The 15,223-nt window shown below is 56.3% G+C and overlaps 2 protein-coding genes across 8 annotated transcripts in view; both read right to left on the bottom strand.

Moving 5' to 3' along the window:
• Nucleotides 1–4,398: 4,398 nt before the first annotated feature.
• LRRC14B (leucine rich repeat containing 14B) lies at nt 4,399–10,319 on the bottom strand. Its single transcript, XM_010970333.3, has 2 exons — nt 8,827–10,319; nt 4,399–5,829 (listed from the first exon to the last, which is right to left on the bottom strand). Exons 1-2 carry the CDS (start codon nt 9,714–9,716, stop codon nt 5,184–5,186), a joined length of 1,536 nt encoding a protein of 511 aa, XP_010968635.2. The 5' UTR covers nt 9,717–10,319; the 3' UTR covers nt 4,399–5,183.
• A 131-nt stretch (nt 10,320–10,450) lies between these two features.
• Nucleotides 10,451–15,223, bottom strand: part of PLEKHG4B (pleckstrin homology and RhoGEF domain containing G4B) — a 58,525-nt gene continuing 53,752 nt past the window's right edge. For 4 of the 7 annotated variants that reach the window (XM_074355396.1, XM_074355413.1, XM_074355404.1 and 1 more), the window contains 5 exons: nt 14,639–14,755; nt 14,202–14,441; nt 12,979–13,145; nt 12,100–12,571; nt 10,451–11,375 (listed from right to left, as the gene is read on the bottom strand). In XM_074355396.1, coding sequence (XP_074211497.1) covers nt 12,533–12,571; nt 12,979–13,145; nt 14,202–14,441; nt 14,639–14,755 — 563 coding nt within the window. In that variant the 3' untranslated portion in view covers nt 10,451–11,375; nt 12,100–12,532. The other 3 variants (XM_074355401.1, XM_074355409.1, XM_074355406.1) reach the window with 3 other exon arrangements.

Genomic DNA, 15,223 nt, shown 5'->3' with positions numbered 1-15,223 from the left:
GGTGGTGGTCAGCCCTTGCCTGCCTCAGGCCATGCTCAGTCCCTCGTCGCCTGCTGCTTGTTGAAGTCAGGCCTCTGCTCCTGGAGGAAGTGCAGGCTTTGGGGTCCAGGCGGAGGGGGTCTAGGGTTGGGGGATGTGCCACTGTGGGTAGTCAATGTGCAACCCTGTATTTAACCTCCCTCCTGGACCTGCTGGCGCCTTCGGGGCTCATGGTCAGTGGAGGCGGGGGTGTTAACCATGGGAGGACAGGGAGTTCCAGCCCCACTCATGAGGGCTGTAGCTCCTGCGGGGTGGCTCAGTGGTGGCTGCTGCCTGCAGACCAGGGCTGACTATCGCAGGTGACACCATGGAATTGGGTCCTGGGTTGGTGGAGGCAGGTAGGCGAACCCCGTGATGGGTGTCAAGACCCTAGTACCCTTATCCATGGGGCCTGCCAGCGGCTGGTGGAGAGAAGGATTCCTGGGATCTGGTGGGTGGCAGCTGACGAGGGGGCTGCAGACTGAAGTCCCCAGGTCTTTGGCCACGGCCACTGCACAGAGTCCACTGGGTCTGCAGGTGTCTCCTAAGCTCCAAGTATATAATTGAAGAGAACCGTCTGGAGCAAGAACTGTTATGGTGGGAAGGACAAGAGGAAGCCACCAGATCTGTGCCACTCTTTGCCAGGATGGTCAACAGGAGGCAGTTCTGATTCTTGGAGGAAGGGCAGTGATGAGTCCACTGCAGGGGGCTGAAGGAGGCAACGGTGGGGGTCCCCCCATGCCCAGGACGGTGGTCCGCATGTGCCCAGGATGAGGGCCCCAACATGCCCAGGACAGGGGTGCCCATCTTGGTAGTCCCTATGTGCCCAGGATGGTGATCCCATAATGTTCCCATTCAATTCAAGTATCTGGCCCCTCGGAAGACCAGGTGGGTTTGAACAGGTGACAGCCCCCCTCTACAAGGCCACCAGGAGGAGCCCCAGTCCAGCTTCATTGTGGCGTTTTCACACCTCCTTGATCCTTGGCCCTCTGCTGAGTGCATTTTCTGTCCCACTCAGTTTGCCCTTGTGTGTGAGCCCTGCCCTCTTCAGCACAAGAAGTACAGGGGCGCTCCTGGGCCCTGGCAGATAACCCCCACCCTCGTCACAGCCAGCATCACACCTGCGTGCTCAGGGCCACCAGTCTCGGGCTGGGCAGGTGCAGGCAAAACCCATCGTGGCTGCAAGTGGCACATTCAGGACTGGGGCTGAGCAGGTCCCCTGAATGAGTGCATCCATGCCCTGGGATGTGTGGGAGGCGTGGGTCTCGCCTGGGCTGCTCTGTGTGTCTCAGAATTGCTCTAGGTGAGCCTCCCAGCCTCTTCGGTTTCATAAGAATGGGTTATTCCTCAGGGTGAGGCGCGGGCTGTCAGGAGCAGTCTCCACCTGTGTGCCCACTCCTGCCCCAAGTTTCAGGTCCTAGGCCACTGCAGCATCTCTGGGCCCTTGTCTACTACAGCTGCTTGGCTCAGCCATGCACATGCTGGATTCTACCCACTGACCACCCAGAGGCCAGGTCTCTTGTCAAGAAAATTCTACGGGCACAATCAGCAGAAGCTACTCTGCTCTTTAGGGTTAGAATCAAATCATTTCAAAAAAAATTTCCCCCATGCCTACTCTCCAAGAACTTGCAGTAGCAAAGTCCATATGGCTGAAATTGGGTTCCAATGAGACTTTACCAGCACAACACATCTGAGGAGATGCGCAGAGGCCAGCTAAGAAAGCAGAGCTGAGGAGCCCAAGGAGTGAGACGTTACCACGTCCCTCCCTGCTCCTGCCCACTCAGGGGCATCAGCCCTTTCCTGAAGACCCAGGAGGAAGGTTATTGCCTTCCTAGCAGGCAGACCCCTGAGATGACTCTCACTCCACTGTGGGGAGAAACGCATGGGACACACCCGGGGGAGGGGCAGCGCAGGAGCACATGGAGGGGGACATGTCTGGGGGAGGGGCCGCGTGGAGTTGGACCAGAGGGCAGAGCCCACTCACACGATGACTCAGACCCCCACTGAGCACTCAGCTCCGTTGTGAGGAGCTTTCGGCCACACACACATCAAACACTAGCCTCTCTCTTGATAAAATGTTTTATTTTCATACTCTTAGTTCTTTCCCAAAGCCTGTACACAGAGCACAGGCTCCAGTCTAACTGGAGACCCCCTCTGCAGGTTTTCCAAAAATAGAATTGAATCTGCCCTTTGAGCTGTTTCTCCTTTCCAACTCTGACAAAAGGCATTTGACAAAATTCAACATCCATTTATGGTAAAAACTTTCAACAAAGTGGGTATGGAGGGATGTACCTCAATATAATAAAGGCCATATAAGACAAGCCCAGGGCTAACATCATACCCAGTGGTGAAAACTGGAGAACATTTCCTGTAAAATCAGGAATAGAACAAGGATATCCACTCTCCCCACTTTGATTCAACACAGCACTGGAACCCCTAGCCACAGTAGTCACACAAGAAAAAGAAATAAAAGGAGTCCAAGTTGGAAAGGAAGATGTAAAACTGTCACTATTTGCAGATGACATGATATTATATATAGAAATCCCCAAGGACACCATCAAAAAGCTGTTAGAACTAATAAACAAATTCAGTAAAGCTGCAGGATACAAAATAAATACACAAAAATCTGCTGCATTTTATACACTAAGAATGCACTATCAGAAAGAGAAATAAAGAAAACAATCCCATTTATAATCACATCAAAAATATGAATAAATTTAACCAGGAAGGTGGAAGACCTGTATGCTGAAAATGACAAGATGATAATGAAACAAACTGAAGAAGCTATTCCATTCTCATGGATTGGAAGAATTAATATTGTTAAAATGTCCATTCCACCGAAAGCAATATACAGAATCAATTCAATCTCTATCAAAATTCCAATGGCATATTTCACAGAAATAGAACAAAAAATCCTAAAATTTGTGTGGAACCATAAAAGACCCCAAATGGTCAAAGCACTCTTGAGAAAGAAGAACAAAGCTGGAGGCATCACATGCCCTTATTTCAAACTATACTACAAAGTAATAGTCATTAAAACAGTATGGTATTGGCATAAAAACACATAGATCAATGGAACAGAATAAAGAGCTCAGATATAAACCCATGCATATATAGTCAGTTAATTTATGGCAAGAATATACAATGAGGAAAAGGCAGTCTCCTCAATAAATAGTGCTAGAAAAACTGAACAGCCACAAGCAAGAGTGAAACTGGACCACTGTCTTCCAACACACATGAAAAATTAACTCAAACTTGACCATAAGACCTGAAATCATAAAACATAGTTGGTAAGCTCCCTGCCATCAGTCTTGGAAATGATCTTTTTAATCTAACACCTAAAGCAACAGACACAAAAGCAAAAATAAACAAGTGAGACTATATCAAACTAAAAACCTTCTGCACAGCAAAGAAAACCATCAACAAAAAAAGGGCAAACTACAGAATGAGAAAAAATATTTGCAAATCATGTACCTGATAAAGGGCTAGTGCCCAAAATATATAAATAATTTATCAGCTCATTTGGAAAAAAAGTAAACAGTTTAATTAAGAAATGGCCAGAACATCTGAAGAGACATGAAAAGATGCTCAATTATCACTAATCACCAAAGAAAAGCAAATCAAAACCACAATGAGATATCACTTCACACCTGTCAGAATGGCCATGATCAAAACGACAAGCAATAACAAGTGCTGGAAAGGGTGTGGGAAAAAGGGAGCCCTTGTGCACTCTTGGTGAAAATGTAAATTGGTGAAGCCACTATGGAGAACAGTACAGAGGCTCCTCAAGAAATTAACCTTAGAACTACCATATGATTCAGCAATTCTACTTCTGAGTGTTTACCCCCCAAAAAAAAAAATTCACTATTTGAAAAGATATCTACACCCTTGTGTTTGTTGCAGCATTATTTACAATAGCCAAGGGCAACCTAAGTGTTCATCAACAGATGACTGGATAAATGTGTGGTATATGGAACACCATGGAACATTATTCAGCCATAAAAAGAATGAAATTCTGCCATTTGTGACAACATGAACCTGGAGGGCATTGTGCTAGGTGAAGTAAGTCAAAGAAAGACAAATACCGTATGATCTCACTCTATGTGGAATGTATTTTGTGGACTGAGATACAGATACATGTCTCCACGCTTATGGACACAGAGAGCAGACTGGTGGTTGCCAGAGCTGGGGGGGCCGCATGGGGCAGAAATGGGTGAACTGATTTTGTTTTTGTTTAAATAAATGAAATCATGAAAAAACCGCAAACGGGCAACAATCATATGGAGACATGCCCAGCTTCATGAACGTCTGGGAAATACACAGTAATACAAGACGTTTTATCATGCACTAGATTTAAAAAGAAAGAAAGCAAACCACATCTGAACAAGCCACACTTCTGTTTTATTAGTATTTAATTACTCTAATACTCAGTCCTTTGCACAAATCAGATCTTGGTAGAAACCAAGTCCAGACTTTGGAATTAACCACTCCTCAAGCGCCAGGACTCAGACAACTGCCCAGAGGAGTCTGAGCCCCACACCCACCCCGGCCTAGAGTCTGTGGAGGTGGGAGTGGGAGCAGTAGCTGATGGGACATCGCAGTCTCGAGTGCGAGTCAGAGGCTGCCCTGTGCTGGGGGCTCCGCCTGGCACCAGCAGAGCCCAGGCCTGCCACCCACCGGCAGAGAGCAGGGACAGAGCCATAAACGATCAAAGCCCACATCCTCGCTGGACTGGAGTTTGGGGGCGGCCCTGCGGGCTCCCTGCACCCCTGGAGCCAGCCACTGCCTCAAGGGACCCACCTTGCAGCTCGCTTTTACTCGCCTCAGCTGCTTGCTGTCATCCTGTGTCCGTGAAGTGTCCTCTCATCTACACCGCACACGGACTGAAGTCCAGGCACATGGGGACCAGGCTGGCCATGCCCGCGGGGTCGGGTGCTCCTCTGCTGTCACCGCTGCGGTGGTCGCCCCCGGAGCTTCCCGCTCCAGGACTGCACTGCGCTCGGACACCCCACAGTCGCCGCCACCGCTCCTGGAGGGCAGGATCCTGCTCGGACAGTGCCTAAAGGACGCCTCGCAGCTTTCACAAGAGACGCTTGGGATGCTGGTGGTCTGGCCGAGCCCAGGGCACCAGCCACGTAGCAGCCCCGCCTTGGGCCATCCAGGGCCTACTCCATTTGCTTCAGTGCTCTGGAAAACTTTTCCAGAGCAGTTTTGAAAGCTTGCAGCAGGAAAGCTCCAAGTTCATTGCTGGTTTCTTGAATGTCTGGGTCGAAACTTCCGAAGAGGGGCGTGGAGACCTGGATGTCGCCCCGGCCGTTCCGCAGCAGCACCGCACGCAGGTCCTCGGCGATCACGTCGTATTTCTGCTGGTCAAATTTGGTCATGGCCAGCTCGTCTTGCGGGTAGGCGCTGCCCTCGGGGTAGCAGTCCTTGGGCACTGGAAACTCCACACACTGCAGCCTGGGGAGCTCACAGAGAGCTGCAAAAAGGCGCTTGAGGGCACGGGCCGACAGTGGGTTCCCCAAGAACCGGAGCTCACGCAGCCGTTGGCAGGGGCTCAGGGCCAGGATCAGCGTGCTCACATGGCGGTCTGTGATGCTGCACTCCTCCAGGGTGAGGGCCCTCAGTGTTGGGGCGGCGTGGCCCAGCAGCCGGAAGAAGGACGAGGGGAACAGGTCCAGCAGGCTGTGGCCGCTGAGGTCCAGCACCTCCAGGTGGGCCGCGTGGATGCAGTCTGCCAAGAAGGCCATGTCCGCATGGTTCAGGGAGCAGTTGGCCAGGTCCAGCACTCTCAGCGGGGTCCTCAGGGGGCTGCGGGCAGGGCGGGAAGCAGCGCCGGTGAGAGGGGGCCCCTCCCGCCGCAGGAGCTCTGGGGCTGTTTAGGCCAGTCCTGTCCTGAGCGCCAAACGTACCAGCCCCTGACTTCATTCAGTGTGAGAGAGCTGAAATGGTTTTTACGTGTTAAATAGTTGAACAAGTCAAAGGAAGAATATTTTGTGACATGTGACAGTGATATGAAATTCAAGTTTCAGTGCCCGTAAATAAAGTGTAATTGGAACACAGCCAGGAACTTTCATTGACCTACTGCTTGTTGGCTGCCTTGGGGTGATGGCAGAGCTGGGTCATGGAGACAGTGTGTGGTCATGTCCAGGAAGAGCTAACTTTACCCAAAGAAGACAGGCCTGGCCTTTGTCCTCAGCAACTAAAGTAATAAATCTGTTTTGTCAGCATGTTGTGTGTTCACAAGCTTATTGTGGGGCAGTGAGATAGCTGTGAACTGGCAGGAAATGAAACACTGGCTTGGCTCTGAATGAAGAGCCAAAGCCCACGGTTTTAGGGCTGAGTGCGCCTTGGAGCTATCCGGTCCGTCCTTAGCATCACCTGGGACCTGAAAGCCCCTCTGGCGCTCTGAACCAGGAGTGTAGGTGGCTGGCATCAGGAAACGCATGGGTGGGTGAGTCACTGTCCTGCCCGCGGTTCTCAAAGTCAGGAACAGACCCACACCTGCCCTCTGGGATGCTGGGCCTGGGTCGGGGTCAGCTGGCTGAGTGCTGAGTGCCAGGGGACATAGGGCCCCGCTCTCTGTCCTGCCCGCCTGCTGAGAATGCCGTTCCCACTGCCTCCTGCACCTGTACTCTGTGTGCGGAGTGCCCGCCCCATGGCCTGGCTCTGCAGAGGCAGCTGCTCAGGCTTTGAGCTGCAGGCAGTGTTTCCACATCCAGCCACAAGGAACCCTCTCACCACCTGCACTGCTCCCTACCCTTGGGGGGGCCTCCGGTGTGGAAAAGGGTCAAAGGGCAGGCCTGACTGCCCACCTGCATCTGGGAGCTTGGATTTAGGGAGGGTCCCTCACCCAACTGATGAGGGGTCCCTGACCTGAGCTGTTTGCACAATGTGGTCCCTGCCTGACACCTTTCTCCTTCTGGGGTCTGGAATCTTGGTGCGTGCCAGGCTGGGGTGCCCACCCAACCACTCAAGGTAAAACCCCTGGGCCTGTGTCTCCAATGTAAACCTCCCATATGTCATCACAGTGGGTACTGGCCACACTGGGACGAGACTCTGGACTCCTGCCCCATCTCCTCCAGACCCCATTCCACAAGCCTTTTTCTTTGGTGGATTCTGCCCTGTGTCCTTCTGCTATAATAAATCTCAGCAGAGAGTCTTCACTGGGACGCACCAAACCTGGGTGGTCTTCGGGGTCCTGCTCTGTCTGCCTGTCCCTTCATCTGAGTCTGTTGTGTGGGCCAAGGAAGCAGAGTGACACTTGTAACATGAAGCTGATCGCACATCATCCTGTTCAGAGCCTCCGGGGCTTGGCCTGTCTCTTCTGTCCCTCCTTTCCTCCCCTCCCTGCTCCCTCCCTCACGTGCCGGCTCCTGATCCCAGTCCTCTCCCTGTGGACCAACCCCTGTCCTGCCTCACCCCAACTCAGGCCTTTCACCCGCGGGGTTCCTGCCTAGCATGCCCTCTCCAAGCCCTCTGCCCGCCCACTGTGCCAGGCCTCTGCTCGAAGGTCACCTTGGGATCCAGACCACCCACTGCTCTCCCTGCCACTTAGGCCTGCCACACTCCATGCCTGGACCTTCCTGGGGCCGTGGACAGGCTCTCAGCAACCAGCTGACCGAAGCCCATAGGTGTGCAGAGCAGAGGGTCAGAGTATGTGGGGTGATGTCAGGGCCCAGCTAACAAGACAGCCCTGCATGCCTGTGAAGAGTCATCTGGCTGGTGGAACACATGTCCCCAGAGCGCAGGCACCTCTGGCTGAGGACCCAGGTCAGCCAAACACAGGACCATCCTGAGGGTCCCAGGGAGTCACCGTGTGGCAGAGCTGTATTTGTGTGTGGACTTGAGGGCCACCTTTCCCAAGGTGGGAGACTGGGTGCTGGGGTGGAGGAGCAGGGATGGGGAGAGCCCAGGTATCCCCCAGGGAAGGGGAGGCAAACGTGGGCCCGGCCACCTGGGGCCAGCTACCTCGGGTTTCCTCTGAGTCAAAGAGAAATTCCTGTAAGTCAAGGACAGCCTAAACCAGAAAAGACATCTTCACACTCACTGGCTCAAGAAATGGGAAGTTTAATTTTCCATAAATTTTTATAAGCATATTCATAGCTGGTGGCTGCCAAGGTGGCCCTGCAGCCCTTGGACATTCCAAACCTCCTGTAATGCCCTCCCCTCACCTGGTGACCGGCCTTCACCACACAATGTGCAGAAGCAACCACACGGTGCTCTCCAGGGAAGGTTACAGGAGACTGGCCTCCATCTGGAGGACTCCCGGTGGCCTGTGGAGCGGCTCATGTGCTGAGGAGCCGAGGCTGTCGGCAGCCATGTGATTGAGCGTGGAAGCAGATGGCCCCACCTTTCCACCCCAACAAGCCTTCAGGGGAGACCCTAGCTGCCCTCCCCAGGCTCCTGTCTTGTCATAAGCCCCAGCATTGGGTGAATTTGTTTACCACAGGTAATGGAGCTACTTCTATGTTGTTTGCTTGCTAATTAGGACTTTTCCCTTTTTCTTACAACTGGAGACAGTCTTCCTTGAGTCCTGATGCTCCCAGGTTTCACACAACACCAGCCTCGGCCAGGCCACCTCCTCCTCTATCTGTCCCCTCCTGCTGCTCTGGGCTGGGCAAAAATCAAGAAGCTGGGGGCTTGTGGCTTTGTAAGTAACCAGGTCTGATTTGCAGTCTTGCAGGGTGTCCTAAGCTGGGCTCTAGGGAGGGTCCCATGTTGCCCTGTCTGGGGCTGAGGGGCTTGAGCAGGTGCATTGGTCACCCGCCCCCTGTGCCGCCCTCCTTCCAGCCACCCCAGACTCACCCGAGCAGGTTCTGGATTTTCCCGGTCAGTGTGGAGAAGGCCACGCTCAGCTCAGTGAGCTGCATCATCCGGCTGAGCTCCCTGGCAATGGAGGTGAGCAGGGCATCCTTGCCGTCTGGGGCTGGAGTGCTGGCAGGGGGTGCGTCGAAGGCCTTGGCGGGCAGGGTGAGTGAGACCAGCCGGGGGAAGCCCACCTGGGCCAGCAGCTGCTGCACGTGGCCGGCGTGCAGCCGCACGTTGTGCACCACCTCAAGCCGGCGCAGCTCGCTAGGCCCAGCCAGACACAGCACCTGCAGCAGCTGGCTGGGGCCCAGGCTGTCCGCCCGGAAGGAGATGCAGCGCACCCGCAGTGGGGAATGGCCTGGGGGCCCCAGGGCCTGCACCACCATCTCAAAGTTACCCCCGGTGACAAAGAGGTCAGCAAGGACCTCAACCGGGCTCCAGGCTGCATGGTGCTCCGCCTGAAGCTCGCAGCAGACCCTGGCCAGCAGTTCCGTGCGGCCCCACCTGCCCAGCGCCCTCCCGCAGGGGCACTGCTGCACCTGTACGTCTCGGATGCCAGTGAGGTCCGCCAGCCGCAGCCGCCTGCGGCCCTTGACCCGGAGCACGTGGTCCGCGAGGCCCCGCACACAGGCCTCCAGGCAGGCCCTGCAGGCCCGGTCCCGCAGGTCCCCGGGGTGCTCTGTGCTGGGCCCCAGCAGAGCACCCAGCCGGAACTCTTCCAGCGGCCAGTGTTCCAGCAGAGCACGGACTACCTCTGGCTGCTCCAGCAGATAGCTGGCTTTGAACAGCAATGGGTAGATGTTGTGGGCCACCCCGCCCAGACTATGCTGGACCATCTGGGGGTGGGACACCAGAGCCTGAGCAGAAATGAAGCGTAGCGACCACATTGTGCCTGCCCGTGTTGGCCACAAGCAGGACAGAGCTCTCCCCTGTGCTTCTCCAAAGACAGTCCCTTTCTGGCCTATTTTTAGCTGCAGCTGCTTTGAGCAGCTTGCTTGGACGGTGGTGAGCCAGCCCTCTAGTCATCTGACAGCTATTTTCATCCCGGGTGCCGGTTTGGCTCTGGCTGTGGAGGTGTCTGGTGGTGGCCAGCCTGTCCTACTGATTCTCAGCTGGTGAAAGCACACTTGCCCAGTGCTTGGCTGGGGAAAGGGGGCTGGGCCCCTGGGAGTGTTCCCTGTGTCTACTGTGGGGGTGGCCCATCCTGGGGGCTGCTCCCCCTCCCCTGGACTGGGTCTGCCCCAGCCCTGGGCCATCCCACAGTCGGAGGAACTAACAAAACTTTTCTTGGGCCCCTGGGGGCCTAGTCCCTCTTTCTGACCCACATCTGGAGTTAGGGACATGGTAGTGGGCATGTGAGGGCACTTCTGACACCTGATTCCTGATTTCAAGAGAAGATAAGTAATGGCCCCATGAGGTGCCTGCACGCTGCTGGGACCCCCTTCTTTTATCAGAGGGACTGAGGCTGAGGACAGTGGGCAGCGGCTTCCCCCACTCCAGCTGAAGGTCCTCCCAGGGCCTTGTCCCCTCAAAGTCACAGGGGCCAAGCTCCCTGGGGGAGGCGTGCTGGTGACGTCCCCAACACAACAGAACCCAGCAAGAGAACCATGACCACATGGCAGAAAAAACAATGTCCAGTTTATTTATGTTCCTGAAGTCTGGGACTGTCAGCACCGAGACTGGTGACAGGGAAAACAATTCAGAGCCGGCAAATCCTGAAGGTGAGGACCCTGCCCATCCACCTGCTCCTGTGCTGGGTGGCTGACGTTGGGCGACGTCACTGCCCCAGGGTGGGATCTGGGGTACACCTGTGGCAGGAAGCCACTGAAGGGCTGTGTCTACCCAGACTCTCCTCTGTGTGGTGAGGGGTCCTCTTGGGGCACCACCCACACTGACAGGACTTCCTAGCACAGGCTAGGTCAGAGCTTCAGGTCCAGCTGCTGTGCCCCGGCCCCAGCTTGGGGTCCACCTGGGATGCAGGGTGTGGCCTCATCCCAGACTCACAGGTGGAGCCTAACTCTAGTGCCACTAGCCACACACAGCTTGTTAAAAAGGAAACAAGACCGAGATTCCAATTACACTCAGGAAAGCGGCCCCTGCGTCTGGGACACACCTCGTAGGGGCTGCACCTGAGGACCATCGCCCATGGCCTGAGCTGCCTGGAGGGCAGGGGAAACATGGTTCCAGAGGCCCCCTGCTCTGAGACGCACCCCCTCCTCTGAGACGCACCCCCTCCACTGTGGGCCTCTGCTCTGGATGTGGGGGTCCCTGTGCTCCTGCCCTGGCCTCCCGCTGCTTACGAGTATTCAGGGCATCCTGGGGCATCTGTGCAGGCAGGATGGGGGAGGCCCATAACATGATGCCCAGGCCTCAGGGGGCATGCTGACCGGGGGCCCCATGACTGGCAGAAGGGGGTGGTCAGGAGCCCCAGCTTTAGTGTCTCATTCCCAGACCTTGTGACCTCATGCACATGTGCAGGTTGAGGTTCCTTTGCTCTGCAAGGGGTTCTCCCTGGAGGTGCTGTTTCTCATCCAGACCCATCACAGCTGCCAAAAGAAGGACCACTGTTACCAAAGTCCCCTCCTCCCACCTGGCCCCCTGACCTCCTGCCCTGAGGTGTGCTCAGACTCGGGGACACGCATCCTTTTGAAGAAGCAGCTGGGGCCAGGCAAGGACGGGACAGGGCTCCAGACCCAGACACACTCTCTGCAAGGCTGACACTCGCAGGTCTGGGCAATGGAGTGAGCGGCGGGGCTGTAGCAGCCAGCCAGCCAGCATCACCGGGCATCTGACTTCAAGGGGAAAGGATCTGGCCCTGAAAGGTGTCAGTTCAGTGTTTGCTGCTCTGACCCCAGAACATGTGTGTGTCTGTCCACGTGTCACGAGCAGCAGATTGTGTGAACAGAAGCACTTAGACGACTTTATATGTGGCTTGTGGGAAACAGTCTATTTTAGTTACTGGTAGACCTGTGATTAGCTCCGGACCTATGTGTGCAGCTGAAGGCCCTCAGTGCAGCCGGCTGTGGGAGGAGGAGGGGCTGTGGGGACAGGTGGACTGGGGCTGTGGGGGGCAGGCAGCTGTGAATGGGTGTCAGGGAGACCCCTATTTTCAGAGGGAGAGGTGCTGAGGGCCCAAGGAGCCACCCCTGGAGGCTGGGGTGGGTGGAGGTGGGCTCTGCTGGCCCCCTCACTGGGCCTCTGTGGACCACACCAGGGGCCAGGGGCCTGACCCCTTGCTGTTGGAGAAATGCCTAAGCTGTCAGAACTCACCCGTGCTGCCTCTTGCAGCTACGCTGGCTCCAGGGTGTTTAGGCAGCGAGACTCCAGGGGAAGTGAGTCAGGGGTTGGGGAGCAGCCCATGAGGGGTTTTGTTCTGGCAGAGGGCAGGGATGTCACCAGTCACTGTGAGGAAACTGTTCTCTGGACTGTGGCTCAGCACACACTCAGAATCGGACCTTCTCTCCCGGTGCTGCCCACGACAGGGCTGGGGAACGCGCTTGCAGAGAACTGAGCCAGCGGCCGGGCCCAGGTGACGAAAGGTCTTTGAAAGAGGTGATGTGTGCTTTCCTGTCTGGTTGTCCCCTCAGTCTCTCCCTTTCAGGGTCTGAGGTCCCTGTGCGCAACCAGGGTGTCTGGGGTCTCCCGTGCTCTCTGCACCAGGCTGGGGCAGATGTCAGGCCCTCCTGACACCCCCACACCAGCATCAGCACAGGAGATACTGTGACTTGCCCAGGATGCGATCCTGTCAGAGGGCGGGGCTGGAGGTGAGCCCCTGACCCTGGCCCATCTGGGACTGGCTTCACAAACCTCCTTGGCCAGCTGCAAGTCCTCCCTCACCCAGGACTGTGGGGGCTCGAGCAAGGCCTGGAGTGGGCCTGGCTGAGCCTGGGACCAGCATGTGCTGGACAGCACGAGTGCAGCCTCTGTGTGGTGGGTGGAATCCAGGTGCCCAGAAGGCCTGCAAATCTCTAAGTAACTCGGAATTGGGGATGGAGCCAGTGGGCGCTGGAGTGTGGGGCCGATTCACACACAGGGTGGCCCGTGAGGGGTGGTCTGTGTGGTCACGGGCACCCCAGCATCACTTGGGCAGGCACTGACCCCCCAAAGCACCTGGGCCTCTCATGTGGGGGCTTGGAGGAGGGTACTCACCGTGGTGATGAACTGGCCCCCGTCGCGCTGCAGCTGTGAGCCCCTCCTGGGAAGGGCCAGGTGAGCATCCTCATCAGAGAACAGCTCTGTGGGGCGCTGAGAGGGCCGGTGGAGGCCAGGGCCGCCGTCCCCCGACGTGCAGTGTGAAGGCTCAAAGCTCTCAGTCTCTGCAAAGAGGGGCCCAGTGAGGACTGTCCTCCAGCCCCACGGTGCCCCCCCACCAACTGGCCGGCACTCGGACCCTGAGCCTTGTGAAGGGAGGATGAGACAGTGTAGATTCACGGCCGGTCAGAGCAGGAGGGACGGCACCACTAGAGGTCAGACAACATTGATGCTCGTGGACAAGAGAGTTCTGACCGCTTTTCGGAAATCAGGAGGCCAGGGAAGGCTGGCAGGGAGGTGCTCAGGCCGAGCTCTCCGCCAGCAGAAGTCTCACACTTGGCACCAAGTGCTAGTCCACGGGAGGAAAGCCAGAAGTGAGGCAAGAAGGACCACGTGGCTTCCATAGAAAGCGGGACTAGGACTGGATGGGAGGTGTGTTCCCAGGGGCCTGTCCCGTGTCACCCCAGATGAAGCCTCGGCTGCAGGGTCCAGGCCCACAGGGTCGCTCCTCACAGTGGGGCCCCAGCCTGAGCTCAGCAGCAACCTTGCAAGTGGCTGTCGGGTGGCTTCCCCACGTGCTGTGCTGGGGGTAGGAGGCCGAGCACAGACCCTTTGCCTTGTCTTACAAATGGGCTCCATGCCGGAGAGACCCCACATCCAGACTCAGGCCTGACCTGAGGCTGCCTCCTGCAGTCCAGATGGAGCCACCTGCAGCCTGAGCATGAAGGAGGCGCCCAGGAGAGTGGTCGCTCAGGGCAGGCGATGGAGCAGCTCGCCTGGGCTCCCCCAGCGGGTCTCATGCCCAGCACCAGCACCTCCGGGCACAGAGATGCCTTTGGGGTAGGTGGGGGACACCCTCAGAGATGATTTTATGGGTAGCAGTGGCACATTTGGGGCTTTGGAGGGCATTTGTTCTGTCCGTTTTTGTTTTTTTGCTTGTTTGTTATAAATCTTTTCCAGTTACCTTGTCTGGAGTGGAAGTGGAAGACCTTTTTTTTGCTTTAATAAAAGAAAATTTCCACATTGTTTGGAAACTTTTGGCAGTGTATAAAATTAGGTGAAATATTGAACACGTGAGCTGGCACCCGACCCGAGCTGCTCCAGTGTACAAGGGCACTCACGCAGGGAAGGTGGGCTCCCGGAACCCTGCTCCGGCTCGTCCTCCTCATGGATGTCCTGTGGCCAAGGGCAGTAGGCAGGGCTCAGCAGGCTTGCACGGTTTGTGCTGGCAGATGCCTGCAGGTGCAGAAACCCCAGGGCAGAGGAGGACTGGCTGCTGGAGGAGGAGGTGCTGCTGTCCGAGATGGTGGAGTGCGGTCTCTTGAAGGAGGGCACAGCTATGCATGCCGGGGTTGGTCCCTCTGGATGGGAACAGAAGATAAGTCTGGCCTCTACTCTGGAGGTGCAGCCTAGATTTAAGAACAAGATGGCCACCTGGAAGACCGACCAGGTTTCTTCCCCCGCGGTCACATCGGGCATCCTTTGGCCGCCACCCATCCAGCCCGAGGTGGTGGCCACGGGGTAGACAGGGTGCAGTGAGAGGGCCACGGCTGCTAACCTGCTCCCTTTGTGGTACAATCGATGGCCCGGTGGCTTATGGCTGCGTCGCTGGGCATGATGTCCACGAACGGCTTGCTGCCGAGCCCCATGGACACCATCTCCTGCATCCTGAGTTCTGAGACAGGAGCGTGTGGGGTAGTTTTCCATGCGACTCCTTGGGTTTACTTCCACCCTGACGACGCTCTGCTCCCTGCCCTGCTCCTGGGTGTTGCTGGGACACTGCACCTGCTGCAGTGCCGGCCCAGCCTTTTTCAGGGAGCCCAAGGGGGTGAGCCAAGAAACTGGGTGTCCAACCAGGGAGGGAGGGGACAGTCCCTGTCTGCAGATGAAGGGACATCTTGGAGGGGGACAGAGGCCCCCAGGCAGGGCATGGCCACGTGAAAGACAAACTAACAAGTGTCCACGTGCCTGATACTGAGAGGAGGTGAGAGTCTGAGCGTGAGTTCATGCTTGGAAAACCAAGCAGAGAGAAACAAGACGGCAACTGTGGTTGGGGGGCTGAAGGAGAGACAGGAGCAGAGGGGATGGCAGGGTGGAGGGACTAGGCGTCCTGCTCCTCACGAGGGCTGACTGAGTCCTAGAG

The sequence above is a fragment of the Camelus bactrianus genome, chromosome 3 (assembly GCF_048773025.1).
Source record: "Camelus bactrianus isolate YW-2024 breed Bactrian camel chromosome 3, ASM4877302v1, whole genome shotgun sequence".
NCBI classification, from domain to species: domain Eukaryota; kingdom Metazoa; phylum Chordata; class Mammalia; order Artiodactyla; family Camelidae; genus Camelus; species Camelus bactrianus.
The sequence above is the reverse complement of the archived record's forward strand: the minus strand, read 5'-3'. Positions and strand labels throughout refer to the sequence as shown.